The sequence below is a fragment of the Salarias fasciatus genome, chromosome 19 (genome assembly GCF_902148845.1).
Source record: "Salarias fasciatus chromosome 19, fSalaFa1.1, whole genome shotgun sequence".
Classification (NCBI taxonomy): Eukaryota; Metazoa; Chordata; class Actinopteri; order Blenniiformes; family Blenniidae; genus Salarias; species Salarias fasciatus.
This window is the reverse complement of record NC_043763.1, coordinates 22,826,713-22,847,001: the sequence shown is the minus strand read 5'-3', so window position 1 is coordinate 22,847,001 and position 20,289 is coordinate 22,826,713. Positions and strand designations below refer to the sequence as shown.

The following is a 20,289-nucleotide window of genomic DNA, read 5'->3' as shown; positions in this document are numbered from 1 at the left end:
CAGAGACAATGACGTCCTCATTGACGCACGATTATTACTGTGGTCGCCATCTTGGATGAGGATCCTCCCAGCGCTCAAGCAACTCTAGGCAATTATAATGACCATAAGTCACTGACTGAAAACATATTTTTACCTAGTTTGGTTTATTGCAAACAGCAGACATGTAAAGATATAATTCAAGATTTTTTTTTAATAGAAACTAAAACTAAGCAGACTAAAATACCCAAATAAGATAGTTGCAGTACTGCATCTGTCACTTATTGAAGTAACATAGAGTGCATTTAAAAATGTAATGAAAATTCAAAGGCAGTCATGAGAATTTTTATTTTGACATTCATTTTTCTGATAAGTGTGCTGCATCGGTATGTTCTGTATGTCAAAGTACTAAAATAATAGCGGCTGCGTGTCTATAAATGCGTGTGGTGCAGTGTTTGGGAAACACCGAATGATATAGTTCCTGATTATAAACTGTATTCCTTCAGAAGGGTTAGGGTTCCATTTTGTATTGTGTTTATATATACAGCACAACACACACACACACAGACACAGAGCTGTAGTTATTGAGCAGATTCACATCATGAATCTTCAGTGAAAATCTATGTAAAGAACTAAACATGAACCAAAACCTCCGACACGAGGACTTCAGACAGTTGGTTTGGTTTGGTTTGGTTTGGTTTTCACAGATGGTGAAAAGAGTCCAGCCTGGCAGGGGCCACTGGCGCTTCCGCCGGTGTTACTGTCATGGTGGTCGGCAGGGGGCGTCAACGAGCGGATTTTTCCACTACAGAAGAAGACAACGCGGTAGTGGATGGAGAAACGTGCGCGTGTGAGGTGAGGTCGATGAGCAGCACGAGCCGACTGGCCATGGACGGTGAGTACGTACAAGCACGCGCCTCCGTGACTCTAGTGCGTGCGCGCAGATCAGGTGAAGTGAGCGCTGATTGGCTGAGCTGTCCATCAGGATCCGGATTAATGTTCCCACCCAGGCTGACTAACCAGCTGTTAGCTGCTGCTGCCACGGTGAAAACGTGTTCCTGAGACTAAGACCTCTCTAAAGCGCAAAAACACAAAATAAACCCGCAGAAAAGTGCATGTTTGTCTGTATTTGTGATTGTTCAGTCTGACCTAAAGATCTGGACTTCCATCATGCACAAGATGCATCTGTCTCTATAACAACCAGGTACTAGCGTGTCTCCTACATAATGGAGGCACATTGACCTTACTGCCCGTGATTGCCTCTGTGATCGATCAGGTCCGGTGTCTGTCCTCAGGTCAGTCGGATAACATCCCAGTGACCCCAGCAAACAGGAAGTCCTCAGGAGTCACGGGAACCAGCAGAAAGGTCAAAGACAACGCGGCCAGACTGGTTCAAACCTGATGATTCGCTGGAACAAACTGAACGAGGAAGGATTCAACGCAGCCACCAGCATTGTCAACCTGAGGCGGTGAGTTGGCCTGTCGTTTGACCTGAAAGTTTCACCGTCGGTGACTTTAAAATTCGCTTCTCCCCTTCAGTTCTCAGAGTGAGCAGCTGCTCGTGGACGGGTCGGCATCAGCTTCATCGCCTTCGTCACATGGACAGACCGAGTCGCTGCAGGAAGAGTGTCGCAGGCTGGAGGACGTTGTCCATAAAATGGTGACGACTCATCAATGGGACTAAACTGATCAGCAATATAACGTATTGTCATTGTTGTGATGATAAAATGAATCAGACAAAAGAGCAGACCTTTCTGGCAAACTCAAACACTTGCTAAATTTAAAGCGCCTTCTTCCTCTCGTCAGGTTGCCGTGGTGACGAAGATGGAGCGCCTGATGACGTCCCAGCGAGGCATTCGAGATCTGGAGGAGTTCCAGTTCGGTCCTGAAGGAAGGACGTCTCCTCTGTTCCACAGCTGGACCGCCAGGCAGTTCGGTAAGTCGAGGCCTCGCCGCACGTCCAGTTGTGTCATTCAGCAGGCGTATTGGGGGGCGTTGCCATGGTTACTCACAGTCTGGACGTTACCCATGTGGCCAAACTGATCTTGTGGTGTTGCTGAAAATGAAAGCGCACGCCTGACTCCCTTGAATTACTGACACCTACCATAAACATGGAGACTCATTACAACCTGCTCAGCTCCTGTAAACATGTGTAGCAACCAAGATGTTCATAATAGCGATTACATTTTTCATCAAGATATTCTTACCTTTAAAAAAAATGATAAAATAATGTAATGACTTGTCTATAGAGTAATACAACTTTTGAAACAATAGAGATATTTTACTAATTTCACAAGTGATTTGGTTTTTAGCTTTAAAAAAGTTCTTTACAATTGTAGTAACAGCAGTCAGTAATTCAATGTATAAGCGTGTATTTGTTTTGTTTACCTCCTGTAACCATGGTTACAGCGAGCAGTGGCTCCCCGTTTACGCCGCCGCTTGTTCATCTGTTTCCAGAGGAGGCGGCCGAAACCTTGCTGGACGGTTTCCGTCAGGAGCTGAAGCTGAAGCAGACGATCCTGCAGGAAGTGGCTCACACTGCGACCCCTGACCTCTGCATGGTCTACCTGTCCTGCTGGCTGCACCAGCCCTACATCCCCGACCAGAACCGGCTGACCCTGGAGGCCCTGCTGCTGGAGACCGGCCACCGCCCGCTGTGACTTCGACACGGACTCAGTTTCCATCTGAGGTCGTCTGAAATAAAGCAGACGGGGTGTGTGTGTGCGTGTGCGCATGTGTGTGTGTGAGAGAGAGAGTGAGCAGCAGTGTGTCACTGGTCATGAGAGGAACATGAAACGTGTTTAATCGGCACTCAAACTTTCAACATGACACACGAATCAAGTCTTCAGCTTCCTCCAAACTGTTTTCAGTCCAAACGTTCAGTCTGTGAAACGTCTCAAGTCCACTTTATAAAAAGTAATAAAATAGTGCAACTTTTTTAAACTTTGTTCTTCATATTTATCTACATATAAACATTCAACTAATCACTTTGAGCTTTAGATGAACACTGAAAAAAAAAAAGAAACAGTTTACACATTTACATCCAGAAACCTTAAAAACCCGATGACATCATCACAGATGAGAACTGAACCAGCCAATTAGGGAGCTGAACTGAGCCTCCGCCGGGCCGAACGCGTTCCGTCACCACCTCCACGAAGATCCGAAATCTGAAGTCACTCACAAGGAACCTTTGACCCCGCCGGACCAGTCAACACAAACCAAAATCATTCAGTAAATTAAGACCTTTGCTCTCCGGACGGTTCCAGTCTGGTCAAACACTGCGGCTCAGATCAGGTTCTGCTTCTGGTTCTGTTCAGTCTGGATTGAGTTCTGCAGTCACTGAGGAGCTTTAGGTCGGTCCGAGGCCTCGATGCCGAGCAGAGCCTGGACCGCCTCCAGCGGGACCCCCTCGGGGGTCTGGATGTGCATGCTGGTCCCGTCCAGCCCTTTGACGATGACGATCCCGTCCGGGCCGGGCTCGGCCAGCTGGACCGTCAGCCCCTCGGTCTGGATGTAGATCTCCTGGTCGCCCTGCGGCTCTTTGGCCTCGCCGGGCTCCGTTCCTCCTGGGGGGCTCGGGTCCGTCTTCTGGGCCGAGCTGGACTCCGTGGGTACCGGCGTGTCGGGGCTCTTCTCGGCACTTGAGGCTTTCTCAGTCAGTTGAGATGTGTTGTCGGTGGTGTCCAACATCTGGTCCTGGGGGGCCTGCGGAGGCCCCTCCACCTGCTCAGAAGGGGTCACGTCCATGGGTGTGGCTGGAGCTGGAGCGAGGGCGGAGCTGGGGAAGGAAGGAAAGGCATTAGGATGTGGTGCAGCCCGACATGCTGCAGAGTCAGGGCGGTGGATCACCTGGAGGCGGGGCCGGCAGAGGCCGTCACGAGTTTGGATCCGCTGGGAATCACCACAGGAGACACGGACACCGAGCACGACTTGACGGGGGAGTTCAAGGAGGTCACAGAGGTCGTCCCTACAACAGGCAAACATGAATCCAGCATGCAGCTACAGAGGAAGAGCAGGAGCGCAAACAGATGCAGCACTGAGGAAGAAGGAGTACCTGCTGTGGACGCTTCGATGCCGTTTTGGTGAACCAGGACACTGTTCTCCATCTTGAATCTCTTGGACGGAGGCAGCATCTTGGAGTTCTGAGCAAGAATGAGGGATGAATCAGGTTGAAACCTCAAGCTGGTTTTGATACAGATTTCTGACATCAGTGGATAAGTGCTGCTTACCTCCATGTATCGGGCGTTCTTATTGGTCAGACTGGAGCTGGGAGACGCTCCGGGAACCACCTTCATCCTGTTCACCTCATCCAGGATCCCCAGAGAGCGAGCAACCTGCAGTACACAGACCAGGTTACACACCGAGGACCCAGAGCGGACAGAGGATCCTCACGCTCACAGAATAAATCCTAAAAATCCAGCTGGAGGACAGCGATGACTGGTGGGTGAAGTGAGAAGCACATCACAGAGATGGAGGCTGAACGCTCTACAGACCAAGTAAGACGTCCAGAAAACACAGGTACAAGTTCAAAATGAAACGGTCTGCAAAGTCTTCTTTCTACATTTCTTCCATAACAATTATAAATATGAGTTTGATGAAAGGATTACTAACACAGCAGCTGTTAGTTGTCACCGATACGCTGCAGCAGCGTTTCTGAGTTCCTCACCTCGATGTTCCGGACCTCCAGAGGAGACGCTCCGCTCTGCGGGCTGCTGATGTACTCCTGAGCCGCTTGTCGCACCTGAGCCTGCAGGGACTCGAACTCACGATAGATGTCTGGGAAGCGTGTCCGAGCGGGGCCGCCGCGCTCCACCTGAAACACCCGGACACAGAAGAGAGCTGAGCCGGGCGGGGGCGGGGTCTACTGCCGGCCCCCCCCCCCCGGAGGACCGCTGGCCTCATGCCGTTCGTACCTTCGCCAGCAGCAGCTCCCACAGACTCAGAACTTTGGGTCAAACGAGGAAAGACGAGGTCCATCAGCTCCTCGTCCTCACACTCATCCAACAGCTGGTTGTCACGGAAACACACAACTTGGTCAGGTGACGAAATCACACACGGTGAGGACATCTCAGTATTTTCTGCTATGTTACCTGCTGAAGCTGCTCGTGGCTCCGCTCTGCCGGCTGCTCGGTGGCTGTCACGGTGACGAGCTTCGGCGGTCGACCGCGGCGACCCCGTCGGCTCACATGACCCACGGACACCTGACGAAACGGACCGATCAGTGACGCTGAGAGGGGCTCACGGCATGCTGTCAGCAGCAGCTGACTGCGGACTCACCTTAGGGGGCGGTCCCAATGAGCGACCCCGCCCTCTGCCACGTCCTCGGCCCCTCCCCCTCCCTCGTCCTCGGGGACGGCCGGGGCCCCGGTGATGGAGGCCCCGCAGTCCCACAGCTGCTGCTGGTCCCCCCTCTGCCTGCACACAGGAACTGAAGGAGTTACTAGACTGTAATAGTAATAATACTAGACAGACCTCTAACAAACAGATTCACCGGAATCTTTCGCCTGAAGCACCGGAGGATTACAATTTTTTTTCAGCACCCGAGTTTGTGAAATTAGGATATATTCCGGCAGTATTTCACAGGTCCAGTGGTCCGGCTGAAATGTGTCTGATAATCCTGATGTAACGCGTTAATGTCCAGCAAAATTTAAACAAGGTATAATTTTTAGAAAATTGCTTCTAGTCTCATTACTATTCTGAAGCATTTCCTCAAAGACCTGAACTCTTCACAAGGAAACTAGTTTAAATGAGACTGATTGACTAATCAGTCAGTAACCAAACAGGATTCAAGGTAATCAATAACTGTAACTGAACAGTGATGAACAGGGATCTCACTCTGCTTGCTGCTATGGCAGCAGGTTTGTCCTCCTCTTCCTCTTTTTCTTCCTCCTCCTCCTCCTCTTCCTCCTCCTCCTTCTTCTCCTCCACCTCCTCTGATTGGCCGTCCTCTTTGAGGGGGCACGGCGTGCCGCCGGGCGCTTCAGGCGCTTCGGGCTCTCCGTGCGTGGGGTTGAGTTTGTAGTGGCGGTTGAGGCCCCCGGGGCCGATGTAGGACTTGTCGCAGGTGCGACAGCGGTGACACCGCGACTTGTGGCCGTAGGTGAGGGAGGTGGAGCCGTCGGGGGCCGAGCCGCTCTTCCTCCCGCCCTCGGGGTCCTCCTCCTCCATGCTCATGTCGGAGTAGTCGTCGGAGTCCGACTGGTGGCTGTCGGCCAGGTCCTCCGTCTTGATGAACTTGTAGTCTTTGGCTTTGTATTTTGGGGGTCTGGAAACACGCCCGGACCTGGTCTGGACTTTCACCGTCTTCTTCTCCTTTTTCTTGACCTTCTTCTCTCGTTCTCTGTCCTTCACTGCATGAGGATGGGCCGCGGTGGCGGCGGCCGGTCGGGCGGCAGGCCTAGCGGTCTGGACCGGGAACGTCGTGACAACTGCCGGTGGTTTGATGGGACTTTTACTGACGGTGGCCGTCATGCCTTTAACCGGGGTTTTGATAAGTGGCACGCTAATAGTCTTGGTTACTGTGGTGGGCGGGGTCTTGATGATGGCAGAGGGCGGGGTTTTAAGTGGGGACGTGGTCTGGACCTTGATGGGACTTGCAGACTTCTGGGTCAGACTGGAAGCAGCCGACGCCGGCTGTCCCGTCAGCTTGTGGACCAATGGGAGCAGGGAGCCCACGACGGGGGTGGGGCTCTGCAGCAGCACCTGGATGGGCGGCTCGCCGGGACTCTGCTGCAGGAAGAACTGCTGGCCCTGCTGACCGACCACAGGCTGGATGTGGATGATCTGAGCGCTGCTCACGCTGCCGTTGGACGACAGCTTCACCTGCGGATGACTGACGGATACAGTCTTCTGCTGGGGGGTGGGGCTGGACTTCACCTCCTGTTTAGAAGGCACCTGGATCTGGATCCTGACGGGTTCCGGCTGAAACCAGACACCAGAAGACGCAGATTAATATGGCTGTGCATTGTTCTACTGCACTGATTTGACAGGTTCTCTAATGCTTTGTTTAAATTTCTTATATCAAAGTTGTGACACAGCGCATTGGTTTCACACTGCTGCAGGGAGGATTTCTCGTGGAGCAGTTTCCTGGTGTCTTTTTGTGACTGTACTTCTCTACTGCTGCAAACAGGGTTTGTGTAATACTGAAATACAATGAGTTGCATGCACAATCTAGTGGAATATGGTTCCAGGTAATCAAATATGTAGAGAAAATCATTTACTACAGATCAGCCAGGCTTTTCTCGTGTTCGCAAAAACATTTCAGGTGGAATTTTTCTTGCAGCACTGATGTGTTTTCAAGGAAAGTTTGTGTGGATCATTAACACATTGAAAAACTCTCTCGATCTAACCACAGACTCCAGGAGATGAGTTTTAGTGGCTCACACTGATCACTCCAGGTCCCAATTAAAGGGAGAAAAATAAAAGGGCTGGATGTGTCGTCCAGCATCTGACCCACCTGGGCTGAGCTGCTGGTCTGCAGGGCCACCTGCTGTGCCACATTCTTCAGCTGCTGGGAGGCGTTAGTCTGAGCAGCCAGGGGCTTCACAATCTGCTGGGCCTGGACTGGCTGGGTGACGTGGACCTGCTGGACCTGGACCTGGACCGGCTGCTGTGGCACTTGAACATGTACCTGCTGCTGGGGCACCTGGACCTGGACTTGCTGTTGGGGAACCTGGATCTGGACCTGCTGCTGGGGCACCTGGACCTGGTGTTGTGACTTGGTGACCTGGGTGATGACCTGCTGCAGCTGGCCGGGGTCCAGAGTGGTGGTGTTGTGGACCGGTTTGACCACGTGGCTCTGCTGCAGGAGCTGGGCCGCCTCGGTGTCAGAGACCTGGACGATCTGCTGCTTGGTGAGCTGGTCCAGCAGAGCCTGCTGCTCCTCGGCCGTCAGCCCGGAGCCCTCCACCAGGCTGCCGTCCGGCTGCACGTAGATGATGGTGGTGTTAGCCAGGTCCGTGAACTCGGTACCCACCAGGATGCTCTGTTCTTCCGTGCAGGTCTGGAGCAGTTCCTCCAGTGGAGCCCCGGACCCCGCCGCAGCGCTATCCTCTGGCTGACTGTCCTCAGCGGCGGGCAGGGACTGCGAGGTCTCCCCAGTCTGACCGCTCTGTTCAGCGGCAGCTGTCGGTCCCTCCTCCGCCGTCTGGGTGACGAGTGTGGCGGGCTGTGGTGGCTCTGAATCCCCGCTCGAAGCGTCCAGGGGAGCCGGGGTCTGAGCCGGGGTCTGAACCGCGGCCCCCGGCGGCTCCGCGGCTGTTATTGTTCTGCTCGTACCGCTGTCATCCTCACTGTCCGCCATTTTGGCTGCGAGGTTAGCCGTTAGCCGAGACCGGAGCCAGGCGGAGACCAAACCCACTGCCGCGTCCGCCGACGTGCAAGCACCCAACCGCCCGTTCAAACGGTGCGTGAGCCGCTGAGTGAAACGCTCCACTGGAACCGCACCAGCGCATTAACGGCGGCCGCGACACCGGGAACACGCAACGGTTAGCGGGGCAGTTTTGAACTAGCCTAGCTTAGCCTGAGCGCGAGCGGGAGCGTGGATTTCCCGGACTGGATCTTAGGCTTGGATACCCGGATTAGATCATGGACTGGATCTGGGACTGGATCCTGCACCGGCTCTACACCTGCTCTACACTGAATATCCGGATTAGATTATGCGCTGGATCTAGGGCTCAGTATATTCCTTAAAAGCAGAAATTTGAAGGTGAAATAATCCAAATTATATTTAATAGAAAATACAAGTCTAAAAAAAAAAAAACACTTTCCCCTCATTGAAATGTGGTGCCCAGTTACACATGCAATTATTAACTGATCAGTGGATCATAATTTTCACTTAAATTAGGATATTTTATTTATTTTATTTTATTTTATTTTATTTTATTTTATTTTATTTTATTTTATTTTATTTTATTTTATTGGGCCGGACTGGACTTCACTGCACTGGACTGGACCTGTCTGTATGGAGTTTGTGTGTGGTGTGTGTGTGTGTGTGTGTGTGTGTGTGTGTGTGTGTGGGTGTGTGTGTGTGTGTGTGTGTGTGTGTGTGTGTGTGTGTGGTGTGTGTGTGTGTGCTGATCGATGTTACCCTCACATGTCCATCAGATGCAGATGTTTTCTCCGTGTTACATTTGCTTACGTCTTTGTGTGTTTTGTTTACGTGCGGCTGCTTTTGCGGCGCGTGACCGGCAGGGGGCGTGCTTTGCAGACGCTGTCGATGAGAAGCGGTGAATCTCGCGGGGTGAAGTCACCTGTCCGCGGCACTGGTGCGGCACGAACACCTGGATGAGCCTCTGAACGAACAGCTGGATGAACAGCTGGATGAAGGTGTGAGCTGCTCCTCTTCCTCGCTCTCAGTGAGCGCCTCGCGATCTGCTGCTGCGAACGCTGTCCTGCTAACGCCGTTAGTGCATGCTAAGCTAGCCGGGATTCGCTCCGAGAAGACATCCCTGTAAACAATCCTGTTTATTTGTTTATCTGTTGACATGATGCTGTAGAGGACGTGTTTACCACGAGGCGTCACGGTCCTGGGCAGGGTGCAGAGCGCTGCGGGGCTGACACGGCGGTCAGGTCCGTGTGTGCGCGTCACGCCGGACTCCTTAGAAATAATGCATATTTTAAAGCCTGACTTACTTTTCGCTACTTTACGCTCACTACAGAAGGAAAACACACATTTGTGGGTGTTCTGTGAATTCTTTTGTGTTTTTCGGCGCGTGTATGGTCCATCGCACGGACGTTTAATCGCTGTAATCTGAGTGAACATGTGTCACTGGCTCGTCACCGCCCGTGTGACAGCTGTGAGAGGAGAGGCTGGATGCTGTGTCTCCAGGTGAGGGAACAGGTGACCGAACACCAGAGGACGGTCATAGCGGTCAGATTCACTCTGATCCGAACCTCTCTCCGCTCTGTAGCTTCTTCTCTTTCACTGTTTTTATTGCGTTCCCAGTCTCACGTGAAGCTTCTCTGAAATGTAAACACAGCAGCATTATCGCCGGTGCTCCACGTTATCTGGTGACCGTGTTATTTGGTGTCACTGTAACTCCACATCAACTTGCTGAATACACACAGCTGAATACACTCCCATCTATTTCTAGAAATATACTCACACACATGTCCCATGGTGGGAGGAGCTTGTATTGGCCTCTGCAGGAGGGCGTGGTTCTCAGTGGAGTGGGGTAGTTGCCTGGTGCACAGGTGTTGTTCTCCTACAGTGGTTCATCTTCCCACCGGTTTGGCAACAAAAAAAACTTACTGAAAATTGTTCAATCAGTGAACACTGATTTACACATCTTGTGTTCTTAGTTTTAGGATTTAGGTACAATTTCTGGCTCACTCAGGCACAGAGGCTACTTTTGACCAAATGTTGAGTTTTGTGACTTTAAAATGTCCTTATCAAAAGAGTTTTTGTCCTTTTTCATTTTTTTTTTTTAATTTCATATCTTATCTTTTAGGTTCTACAGCAGCAACATGGCCGCTCAACCGAGTCCTCCATCCCTTCTCAGAGAGTTTTGCCCACTCTACTACCTCCTCAATGCCATCCCAGCCAAGGTACTGAACCCAGCTGGTGCAGAACCCAGAACTAGGCCAAAACCCAGCAAAAAAAAAAAAAAATTAAAAAAATCAATACCAGCCAAGCTAGAACCTTAAACCTGGTTAAAACCCACCAGAGGCATTCAGAGGCATTCCAGGCTGGAATCCTAAACCAGGGATGGAAGGATGCCGATCCCAGGTGTTGGGCCATTGGCGGTGTTGATGGAGGTGTTGTGTGTCTGCAGGTCCAGAGGGGCTTCAGGTCCGTAGTGGTCTACCTGACGGCTCTGGACAGCAGCAGTGACTTCCTGGCGGTGGGCAGCAGCATCGGGATGCTCTACCTCTACTGTCGCCGCCTGGCACACATGAACAAGTACAGTCTGGAGGTCAGAGCTCTTCTTCTGTGGTGTTTAGCATTCAGCCTTCACAACACTTCTGTAATCAGTCTGTCCTGCAGGGAAAGTGATCAGTGATCTGTTTTGGTGAACTGGGAGAGCGACAGTGTCGTGGTTGGTCTGTTTGGAACAGATTTCTCTGGATTCTTGAATGAGTGTATGAACTTTGACCTAATTCGCTGCCACATGTTCAATCTGCTGTTGTTTTTTTTTCGATTTTGCCCTTTGTTCTGACTGTTCCCACTGCTTTTCTGAAACGTGTGTGTGTGGAACAGGGAAAGTGTGACGCCATCACGGCTGTGAAGCTGCTCAGCTGCTTCGATGACCTGGTTGCCGTGGGAACAGCTTCAGGTCGGGTGGCGGTCTTCCAGCTGGTGTCTCCACTTCCTGGTCGTAACAAGCAGGTGAGGAAGTCTCTCAGCTGTCCGTCTCCGTCCTGCTCTGCCCTGCCGCCTCTCTGACGCCCCCTGTCTGCAGCTGAGGCGTTTCGACGTGGTCGGCCTCCACAAAGGTTCGGTCACGTCTTTGGCCTGGAGCACCAACGGGATGAAGCTGTTCTCTGGGGATGATAAGGGACGGGTGGTGTTCTCCGCTCTGGACCTGGACCAGGTGACAACACGGGACGCGCCTGACAGTTGTGTGATCGCCGACAGGCCGTGACGCGCCTGTGTGTGTGTGTGTTCAGGGAGTGTGTAAACCAGTGCTGCTGTTGGAGGAGTCCTCGGCGGTGGTTCAGATGGAGTACAGTCACCAGGTGCTGCTGGTCTCCACCCTGCACAGATCGGTGCTGCTCTGCACACAGACGCAGGAGGTCCTGCAGCTCGGCTCCAAGCCCCGCAAGAGGTACGACGCCCCGCCTGCTGTGAAGCGCGGCGCTCAGAGAGCGGCTGTACCGTCTGACAGCCCGGGTTTTGTTTTCACGGTGCAGCAGCGGGAGGTTTGGCGCCTGCTTCCTGCCGGCTCTCTGTAAACAGAGCGACCTGCAGGTGTTTGCCGCCCGTCCCGGACTGCGACTGTGGCGCTGTGACGTCAGAGGTCAGGTGGAGGAGACGCGTCAGTTCAAACCGCTCTTCAACTCCCAGGTGACTCTTTGTGTTCGTCAGTTTATCTGATGTGTGTCGAAGGAGCAGGGTCTTGGCGATAGCCAGATGTTTCAGTGCCATGACACACTGACTCCGCCCTCTGCAGATCATCCAGTCACAGCGGCCCTGTCCTCCTCCTCCTCCTGACCTCCTGTTGCCCTCCTCCTGCTCCTCAGGTGCCCCAGGTGGAGCTGTTTCCTCGTCCTGGGCCTGTGGGAGCGTATCGTCCCTCTGAGCGCCAGCTGGGCCTCCTCAGCTGCTTCCTGAGAGACGGCGTGATCCTGAGCTGGAACGAGTACAGCATCTACGTCCTGGACTGTGTGAGCGAGGTACGGACTTCCACTCGGACCCCCTCAGACCCTCCCGGGTCAGGCGCCGTTCACCTGTCAGGTAACTCGGGTGTTTCGGTTCCAGATGGTGATCGGAGCGTTGGAGAGCAGCGGGGACATCGTGTCGGTGTCGTGTTGTGACAACGAGATCTTCATCCTGAAAGGAGACCGAGACGTCATCCGGCTGTCCAACAGTCCCGAGGGGCTGGCCTCCAACTGTCAGTACTCCCACTGCCGGTGTGATGAACGGCAATAGATACAGGCTGTATGCTGCTTGACCTGCTTCCTGTGTCCTTCAGTGTCGGAGCTGTCGGTCCGCCTGGCCTCGCCTCTGACCACGCCCACCATCGTCCAGCCGACCGGATCTGTGGAAACCGCTCAGCCAATCAGAACCATGGCCATCATCGTGGAAGGCGGTGGGAGGGAGGAAGGAGGAGGAGGTGGCAGCGATAGACTCCGAGAGGAGGGTCCAGAAGAGGAGGAGGAAGATGTGGAGGAGGCAGAGGAGCAGCAGGAGGTGACTGATACTGGGGAATGGCCGCCGTCTGAGCTCAGTCACAGCGGTGTGACAGCTGTGTTTCCTGTCCAGGTGCGCTCCAGCGTGTACGGCAGCAGCCCTCGCAGCCGCAGCAGCTCCATCACTTCCTGGGACAGTCTCCATGGAAACGCTCCAAACACCACCCCCTCTGAGCCCAGCTCCAGGAGATACAGCGCCCCCCTGTGTCAGGAGGAGCTGGTCGTTAAAGCCATCAGAGTGAAGAAGAGGAGGAGACGACGCCAGGGTCAGCACACCACACACACACACACACACACAGCGTAGACACACACTGATGCCCGCTCTGGTCTGCAGACAGCAGCAGTGGGAATCGTCTGTCTGAAAGCAGCTGTTCAGACTCCATGTTTGCGGTCCACGATGACAGCTGGAGCGATGGAGGCAGCGGGACTCCGGCGAGTGACCGCACCTCCCTGGTGGGTCTGGATCTGGAGAACCAGAAGTCCCAGGAGTCCGGAGGCTCGGACCGAGGCCTGAAGGAGGTGGAGGAGCAGCTGTCCGGGTCGGTATCTGCCGATTGGAGAGTTCCTCCACCAGCGCCTCTGCTCCCGCTGACCCGCCTGTCTCCGTTTCAGCTCCCTGCTCCTCCAGCTGGACACGGGACAGACCTCTGGTCCCGGCCCAGAGACTCAAGCCGTCCCCCCGACCCCCGATGTGGACCTGCTGCTGGAGTGCACGTTCTCCTACATGCACAAATCTGAGGAGGACGATGGGCAGGAGCAGCAGCCAATGGAGGAGCCCGAAGACGAGTTTCTGAGTCCTCTGATTGGACCGGAGGAGGAAGAGGAAGAGGAGGAGGAGGAGGTGCTGATTACCTACCAGTCAAAATATTTAGTCAGAAATCAGTTCATTTAAAATCTTCATCACAGTCCAACTTCATTGAGTCTGACCGCAGCTACTAACCCAGAAATATACCTCGACCACCTCCACAGGTCTGTCAGTGCATCTTTGTGTTCTGTAACTAGTCCTCTGTAACTTGCTCCCTAGTCATCTCGTACTTTAACCACTCTAGCTACTTCCTTGTAACAAGTCATGTTGAACTAACGCCCTCTCACTCCTCTGTAACTAGTCCTCTGAAATTCTTCTTCTATGACTAGTCCCCCACAGCTGGTCCTCTCTAACCAGTCCTCTGTAGGTAATCTTCTCTGACTAGTCCTCTGTAAAAGTCTGCTGTGGCCAGTCATCTGTAACTAGGACTCAATACTCTTTAATGGCTCATTTCAACTGGTCCCTGTTGTGTGTGTGTGTGTGTGTGTGTGTGTGTGTGTGTGTTGTGTGTGTGTGTGTGTGTGTGTGTGGTGTGTGTGTGTGTGTGTGTGTGTGTGTGTGTGTGTGTGTGTGTGTGTGTGTGTGTGTGTGCGCGCAGGAGGACAAGCTGGCGCCCCCTGCTGGTCTGGCGGACCCCATGTTTTTCTCCACTGTGTCCAGCCTGGACAGGAAGCAGAGCATGTCCAGCGATGAAGACGGAGACATCTACTGTCCCTCTGTGGCTCCGGGTCGGGACCGGGACAACCGCACCTCCTCCCCCAACCAGCTGGACAGGACCAAAGATGGACGGACGGACCAGGAGGCCCAGGAGAAAGACCGACACAAACCTGACCAGGTGAGAAACCGACTCGCTCACTCTCAGGTAATCCAGCTGATTCCAGACTGTCTGCTGGATTCATTCTCACTTTTTTTTTTTTTTTTTTTTGTGAAGTTGGCAGAAAGCTGGATGGGATACTCAGGACCCGGCTGTGGAATACTGAGCTTACAGGTGACTGACAGGTGAGTCAGCATGTAATTTATACAAGGTTTTCAAGTGAAAACGCACAACTTTCGTTGTGTTTTGGGTTTCTACTAATGACAGTCCAACCTGATCGTCTGTCTATATGAATGTGTGCCTGCTCCCATTGTTAAAGTTCAAAGATCAGTCGTTTATTTGATCTGTATTCTGTATTTTCCAGGTATGTGTGGTGCCTGGATTTCAAAGGAGGACTGTTCTGCAGCCCTTTACCTGAAACCGGACTCAATTGGCAGCGCTTTGAAGACAATATCCACCAGGTGGCGCTGTCCCCTTCAGGTGAGCCTGCGGCTGCGGCACGCTGCCCTGACGGCACGCCTGAGTGACGCCGGCTCGCTGTGCCTCCGTCAGGTAACCTGCTGTGGAAGGTGGAGCAGAAGACCATGACGGCGTACGCCTGCGCCAAAGTGTCGGTGAGGGGAAAACGTCACTGGTACAAAGCCGAGGAGCATTCGGCGTTCGTGGCTCTGAGTGACGACTCTGCCTGGATCATCAGGACCAACGGCGACCTCTACCTGCAGACAGGTAACCCTTCACCAGGGGTCTGCCGCTTTCAGGACCAAACATTTACCACAAAAGAAAATTTGTCTGAAGACTCAAAATGTGGTAATGATCTGAAATAATGGAAAAAATATCTTTTCAAAAAACTGCAATAACTGCATTAAATGAGATTGCATGGCTGAAGTGTCATTGGTGGAATTCATCTTATTGTATATTTAGTTGTTTTTTTCTTTTATGGATTTTGGCCATTTTAGCTTCTCTAACTCTTTAGTTATTTATAGCTGCTCTGTTTTCTAATGATTAGAAGGGTTTTAAAGATCTTCGCTACTTATTTTATTTCTCCTTATTTCTTTAATTTTTCCTTCTCTTTCTGTGTGCTTCTTTTTTTCCCCTTTTTATTTTTGTTCTCCTTTTCTTGCTTTCATTTCCTCTGTTTTTCTTTTTTGTTTTCCTCAAAGTTTTTTCATATTATTTAGCTTTATTTTTTTTTTATCTTTAACCATTTTTGAAAATCAGTGTGGACTGAATGCAGTTAAAAATAAATATTTATTTACATTCAGTATTATGAAAAGCTTGAGTGATGAAAAGGGGTTGAAGAGCCTCATGTGACCCCTGACCTCTGACCCAGACAGTCACTGTACTGGACTCCCTCCATGTTTAAAGATGTGCACCAGTTTCTGAGGTGGGACCTGCACAGATTAGATGACACAGATGGTTCTGAGGGGTTAGAAGTGTTTCAGAGAGGAGTGGCAGACGCACTGCTGGGAGAGACCACCGGGGGGCGCCTCTCTGCTGACCTGTCCGTCTCTCAGGCCCTCCTTGTTCTGACGTCCTGCTACGTCTCCGTTTCAGGCCTGAGCGTGGAGCGTCCCTGCGCGCGCTCCGTGAAGGTGGAGACTCCGTGTGTGTTCAGCCAGGTGTGTGTGAGGGCGGGCGTGGTTTGGGCACTGAGCGAGCACCAGGCCGTCTTCTACCGGGAGGGTCTGAGCAGCTACTGCAGCCAGGGCGAGGGCTGGAAGTACGACACGGTCAGGTAATGCCACTAATGCCACTGCTGCTGCTGCTGAACGCCTGGATTACTGCAGGACCGCGCATCAGCTGAAGTGTGTGTGTGTGTGTGTGTGTGTGTGTGTGTGTGTGTGTGTGAGACAGTGAGGCTCAGGGTCTAGACCTGGTCTGTGTGGCTCTGGCTGATGGGGGCACGGCCTGGGCTCTTGATGCCAGTGGCAGTCTCTGGTTTCGAACCGGGGTACGCTCGTCCAGACCGCAGGGTGACGACGACCACTGGTGGCAGGTAGGGGGCGCCGCCGGGCTCGAGTTTGGTTCGGTTTGAGGCGCGGTCTGACGGCCTGGCTGTGTGTCTCCCTCAGATCAGCATCTCGGACTACGTGGTGTTCGACCAGGGCAGCCTCTTCCAGACGCTGCTGCAGGCCACGCAGAGCGTCGCCACGGTAACGCGGGCGCCGGTGGAGCGCGTGGTGGCTTTCCTGTCGCAGTACTCCCACTGCCAGCCCAGCCTGGTCAGCGCCAACCGCAGCGGCGTGTGGGTCGCGTCCGGCAGGAACCAGCTGCACCTGGCCCGGGGCAGCCTCGTGGGTCAGTACAGACCGTCACGCTCCACCACGGTCCACCACAGTCCAGTACAGACCATCACGGTCCAGTACAGACCATCACAGTCCAGTACAGACCACCACGGTCCAGTACAGACCATCACAGTCCACTACAAACCACCACTTGGTTTCAATCTGTTTTTGGTTCCTGCAGGAACCTTCTGGCAGAACGTGGTCCCTCGCGGAACCGTCTCAGCCACCAGGTGGACCTTCATCACCTCTTCATCTGTACCTCACAAAGAAGGTAGACCACCTGGACACAGCTGTGCCCCCCGCCCCCCTTCCCCCACCCCCACGGCCTCTGACTCGGACTCTGTCCCGTGTCTCAGGTACCTTCCTGTGGCTGGCTCAGAGCAGGAAGGATCTGTTCTGCGTGTGGGACCAGGACGGCGAGCTCCGCCCCTCGTCGGTGCTGCTCCCCCCTGAGGTAAGCCCCCCGCCTCGTCGGAGTGAGGCGTCGCCCCCGGTGGCGTGCCGGGTCCTGATGCCTGCCGTGTCGTGCGTTCAGGTGGAGCTGACGTACCTGTCGGCCTGTCGGGACGCTCTGTGGGGTTTGGACGCTCACGGCCGGGTCCTCATCCGGACGCTGTCTCCGTCCTGTCCCGCCGGTCTGCACTGGACCCCCCTGGATCTGAGCCAGCTGGGTAGGTTCCCCAGTCTGCCAGGGGAGGGCGCCAGTTCACAGTGAAAGCAGACTGTTTTTGTTGCTGTGTGTGAGTGTGTGTGTGCGAGAGAGAATGTTTTTCCATCCGTCTGTGTCTCTGTGTGTACTTGTTGCTGTATGTTTTTTCCTGTGTGTGTGTGTGTGTGTGTGTGTGTGTGTGTGTGTGTGTGTGTGTGTGTGTGTGTGTGTGTGTGTGTGTGTGTGTGTGTGTGTGTGTGCACGTTGCTTTTTCCATTTGTGTATGTGCGTACGTGCATCTTTTTGTTGCTGTCTGCATGTTCGTGTGTGTGTGTATGTGTGTTTATTTATGTTTGTGAATGCGTTTTACTGTCTGGCTGTTTATCTGTGTGTGTGTGTGTGTGTGTGTGTGTGTGTGTGTGTGTGTGTGTGTGCGCGTGCTTGGTTAGATTTACAGTATGACGCACCCAGATGATATGCTATATTTATCAGGACCTTCACTGGGACAGAAACATTGGGGTCTTTATAAACACGCGCACTGACAGGTGGAGGTTGTGTAACATGCTGGTAATTCAAGTGTGTGTGTGAGTGTGAGTGTGAGTGTGAGTGTGTGTGTGTGCGTCATAATGTAACCTGACTGATAGGTCAGCTCTGTTTTTAGTCTGACTGCCCTTCTCAATCTCACACACACCTCATGACTGAGCCAGCTCCTAGAAACCTGTCAGACGCACACATACACATACACATAGTACACATACACACAGGTCAGAGGTCAGCAGGACACTCTGTCAATATGAAGAATGAGAGTTTTTTTGCCCCCTTGGGGACTCAGACTGCACCACTGGTTTCCTGATCTCGTGGACCAGGAGCTCTCTCTCCTCTGGAGGGATGTGTTCTGAGCTCTGAGGGCGAAGTTTTTAAATACCAGAGGATCGATAAGCTCTGACGGTAACTGTTCTTTGAACAGTACTTTAGAATAGTGATCCCAGCCTTTTTAGCTCCACGGACACCCATCCCTTCTTGTTAGGCAGGTTCCAGGTTTGGTTCTTGAGGTCTGGCAGGGGAACCAGGGTCTTCACAGGTCACTTGGGGTCAGATCGGTCGTCACCTGTGTGTCCCAGGTGGTGTTCGTCTGGTCAGTGTGAGCTGCGGCAGTCAGAACGTCTGGGCTGTGGATAGCCGAGGAATCGTTTACTTCAGGGTCGGAACCCAACCGCTGAATCCCAGCATGATGCTCCCGGCCTGGATCCACATAGAACCACCTGCACAGGTAACACACCTGATCCACCTAGAACCACCTGATCCTCCTAGAACCGTCTGCCCGAGGCAAGCGTGTTGGACCTGTCCATGTCCTGTGTCTTCAGCCCATCGGAGTGCAGCTGGTCTGCATCCAGACGAGTCCTAACGATCGCCTCCTCTGGGCTTTGGACAACAGAGGAAGCGTCTTCGTCAGGACCGGGCTCAGCGACGAGATGCCGGTCGGGACGGACTGGGAGCTGGTACCAGGTACTCTGCTGGACGCCTCCTCCTTCCCATCTTCTCACGTCTGTCCTGAGTGTCCTAAACCTTTGTGGTTGTCTCTGCAGGTCTTGCCGTCAGTCAGCTGGTCCTCAGCTGTCGAACCGTGTGGGTTCGGTGCGTCAATGGAGATCTGGCTCGACGTTACGGCGTCTCTGAAAGAAACCCAGCGGGAGACTACTGGAAGAAGATCCCTGGCGGCGCCAACTGGTTTACAGGTGGGAACGCGCTCAGGTGAGTCGCAGGTGAGCCTGTCCTGAGTTTCACCTCTCGCTCTCTCTCCGTCTTCGCAGTGACTCCGGAGGACGAACTGTGGGCGGTCACCTTGGTGGGTGGATTGGCACGGCGACTGACGAAGCTCCTCCCACAGACGCCTGTTAGACCCGCCTCCTCAGGCGCCTCGTTGGGAGACGACGTCGATGACGAGTGGGAGCTGATTTGACGTGCGACCTGACTGTGACACCGATGTCTCGTGCAGTGGGTTCTGATGGTCACCCTCTGCTTACTGACTTGAGACAGCATGGCGGATGTCACAGCGGTACCGACGGCGGACACGTCGCGATGTCACTTCCTGTGATGGAGCTCAGGTGGAAGGATGGAAGCGAAGCGAAAAACTTAACTTTGAACAGGATGCACTTTAAATTGGAGGGACACTGGTTACGATGGCTCTTCTGGTTCTAACAGGTTCTGGTTGATATTGAACTAGTTCTGACCGGTTCTAACTGGTTAGATGTGTTGAGAACTGCTTAAAAAGAACCTCAAATGGGTCTAGAAGCTAATTCTGTAGTACGATTATAAAAGGACTCTTTACATGACTGGATAGTCTGGTTCTGACTGGCTCTGACTAATTTTAACTGGTTTTCAACAGTTTTTACTGGTTCTAACTGGTCCTAGTTGGTTCTAACTGGTTTTAGCTGGTTCTAACTGGTTCTAACTGCTTTAACAAACATCTTCATGAGGCCTGGTCCAGAGTAGGATTTTGTTGTGTGAGTTTAAGAAAAGGGGCATTTTACACTTCTGGATAGTCTGGTTCGGACTGGGTTCAACTGGTCGTAGCTAGCTCTAACCTGTCGTAATTAAAAACAAGACATTTAACCAAAAAAAGTCCTGTAGTGCACTTTGTGTTTCTTCTCTGTCCAACCAGAGCTGAGAAAAGGGAAACCGACCCAGTTGGACCCAGAAACCAGTATTTGTTCTGACTGCTTGATGTTGCTGCTTTTCCTGTTGGGAGCGACATTAACTGTGCTGTTGCCTACCTGCCTGTCTCTTTTCCAGTCAACATGGTAACTAACCGAAGCTCCGCCCTCCATGGCAACATAAGCTGCACCCACTGGAACTGTGTATCATGAAATAAAATGTGCAAAATCAGTTATCAATCTTTATGGAGTGG

The 20,289-nt window shown here is 52.8% G+C and overlaps 3 protein-coding genes across 5 annotated transcripts; 2 read left to right on the top strand and 1 right to left on the bottom strand.

The window, feature by feature from the left end:
- Positions 1-864: 864 nt before the first annotated feature.
- On the top strand, positions 865-2,910 carry cinp (cyclin dependent kinase 2 interacting protein). The gene is given in 6 exon segments (XM_030117537.1): positions 865-871; positions 1,272-1,360; positions 1,363-1,445; positions 1,516-1,636; positions 1,783-1,912; positions 2,434-2,910. Coding segments are annotated over 6 exon segments (633 nt in total). The 3' UTR covers positions 2,637-2,910.
- A 1,295-nt stretch (positions 2,911-4,205) lies between these two features.
- LOC115406868 (zinc finger protein jing homolog) lies at positions 4,206-8,548 on the bottom strand. The gene is made up of 7 exons (XM_030117126.1): positions 7,433-8,548; positions 5,812-6,897; positions 5,254-5,391; positions 5,067-5,177; positions 4,890-4,983; positions 4,643-4,789; positions 4,206-4,310 (listed from the first exon to the last, which is right to left on the bottom strand). Exons 1-6 carry the CDS (start codon positions 8,276-8,278, stop codon positions 4,740-4,742), a joined length of 2,325 nt encoding a protein of 774 aa, XP_029972986.1. The 5' UTR covers positions 8,279-8,548; the 3' UTR covers positions 4,206-4,310; positions 4,643-4,739.
- A 627-nt stretch (positions 8,549-9,175) lies between these two features.
- On the top strand, positions 9,176-20,249 carry tecpr2 (tectonin beta-propeller repeat containing 2). Of its 3 annotated transcripts, XM_030117551.1 has the most exons (27): positions 9,176-9,332; positions 10,428-10,524; positions 10,752-10,892; positions 11,177-11,305; positions 11,379-11,510; positions 11,587-11,744; positions 11,830-11,983; positions 12,160-12,312; positions 12,398-12,530; positions 12,612-12,829; positions 12,902-13,094; positions 13,163-13,367; positions 13,441-13,669; positions 14,232-14,468; positions 14,565-14,632; positions 14,812-14,927; positions 15,000-15,173; positions 16,002-16,182; positions 16,302-16,443; positions 16,520-16,745; positions 16,914-17,003; positions 17,089-17,186; positions 17,268-17,403; positions 18,503-18,651; positions 18,746-18,887; positions 18,968-19,117; positions 19,193-20,249. In XM_030117551.1, the coding sequence occupies exons 2-27, from the start codon at positions 10,444-10,446 to the stop codon at positions 19,339-19,341; spliced, it is 3,984 nt and encodes a 1,327-aa protein (XP_029973411.1). In that variant the 5' UTR covers positions 9,176-9,332; positions 10,428-10,443; the 3' UTR covers positions 19,342-20,249. The 3 variants fall into 3 exon arrangements, with proteins under 3 accessions (XP_029973411.1, XP_029973410.1, XP_029973409.1); XM_030117550.1 differs by having other exon boundaries at positions 9,176-9,303; positions 12,612-13,094; XM_030117549.1 differs by having other exon boundaries at positions 12,612-13,094.
- Positions 20,250-20,289: the final 40 nt, after the last annotated feature.

Coding starts and splice junctions, on each gene's coding strand:
- tecpr2 (XM_030117550.1), top strand. CDS start 10,444: ATGGCCGCTCAACCGAGTCCTCCATCCCTTCTCAGAGAGTTTTGCCCA. Junction 11,511..11,586: donor CCGCTCTGGACCTGGACCAG/GTGACAACACGG, acceptor GTGTGTGTTCAG/GGAGTGTGTAAACCAGTGCT. Junction 16,444..16,519: donor ACGACGACCACTGGTGGCAG/GTAGGGGGCGCC, acceptor TGTCTCCCTCAG/ATCAGCATCTCGGACTACGT.
- LOC115406868 (XM_030117126.1), bottom strand. CDS start 8,278: ATGGCGGACAGTGAGGATGACAGCGGTACGAGCAGAACAATAACAGCC. Junction 5,392..5,811: donor CTGCCATAGCAGCAAGCAGA/GTGAGATCCCTG, acceptor TCCTGTGTGCAG/GCAGAGGGGGGACCAGCAGC. Junction 4,790..4,889: donor GGGAGCTGCTGCTGGCGAAG/GTACGAACGGCA, acceptor CGGGTGTTTCAG/GTGGAGCGCGGCGGCCCCGC.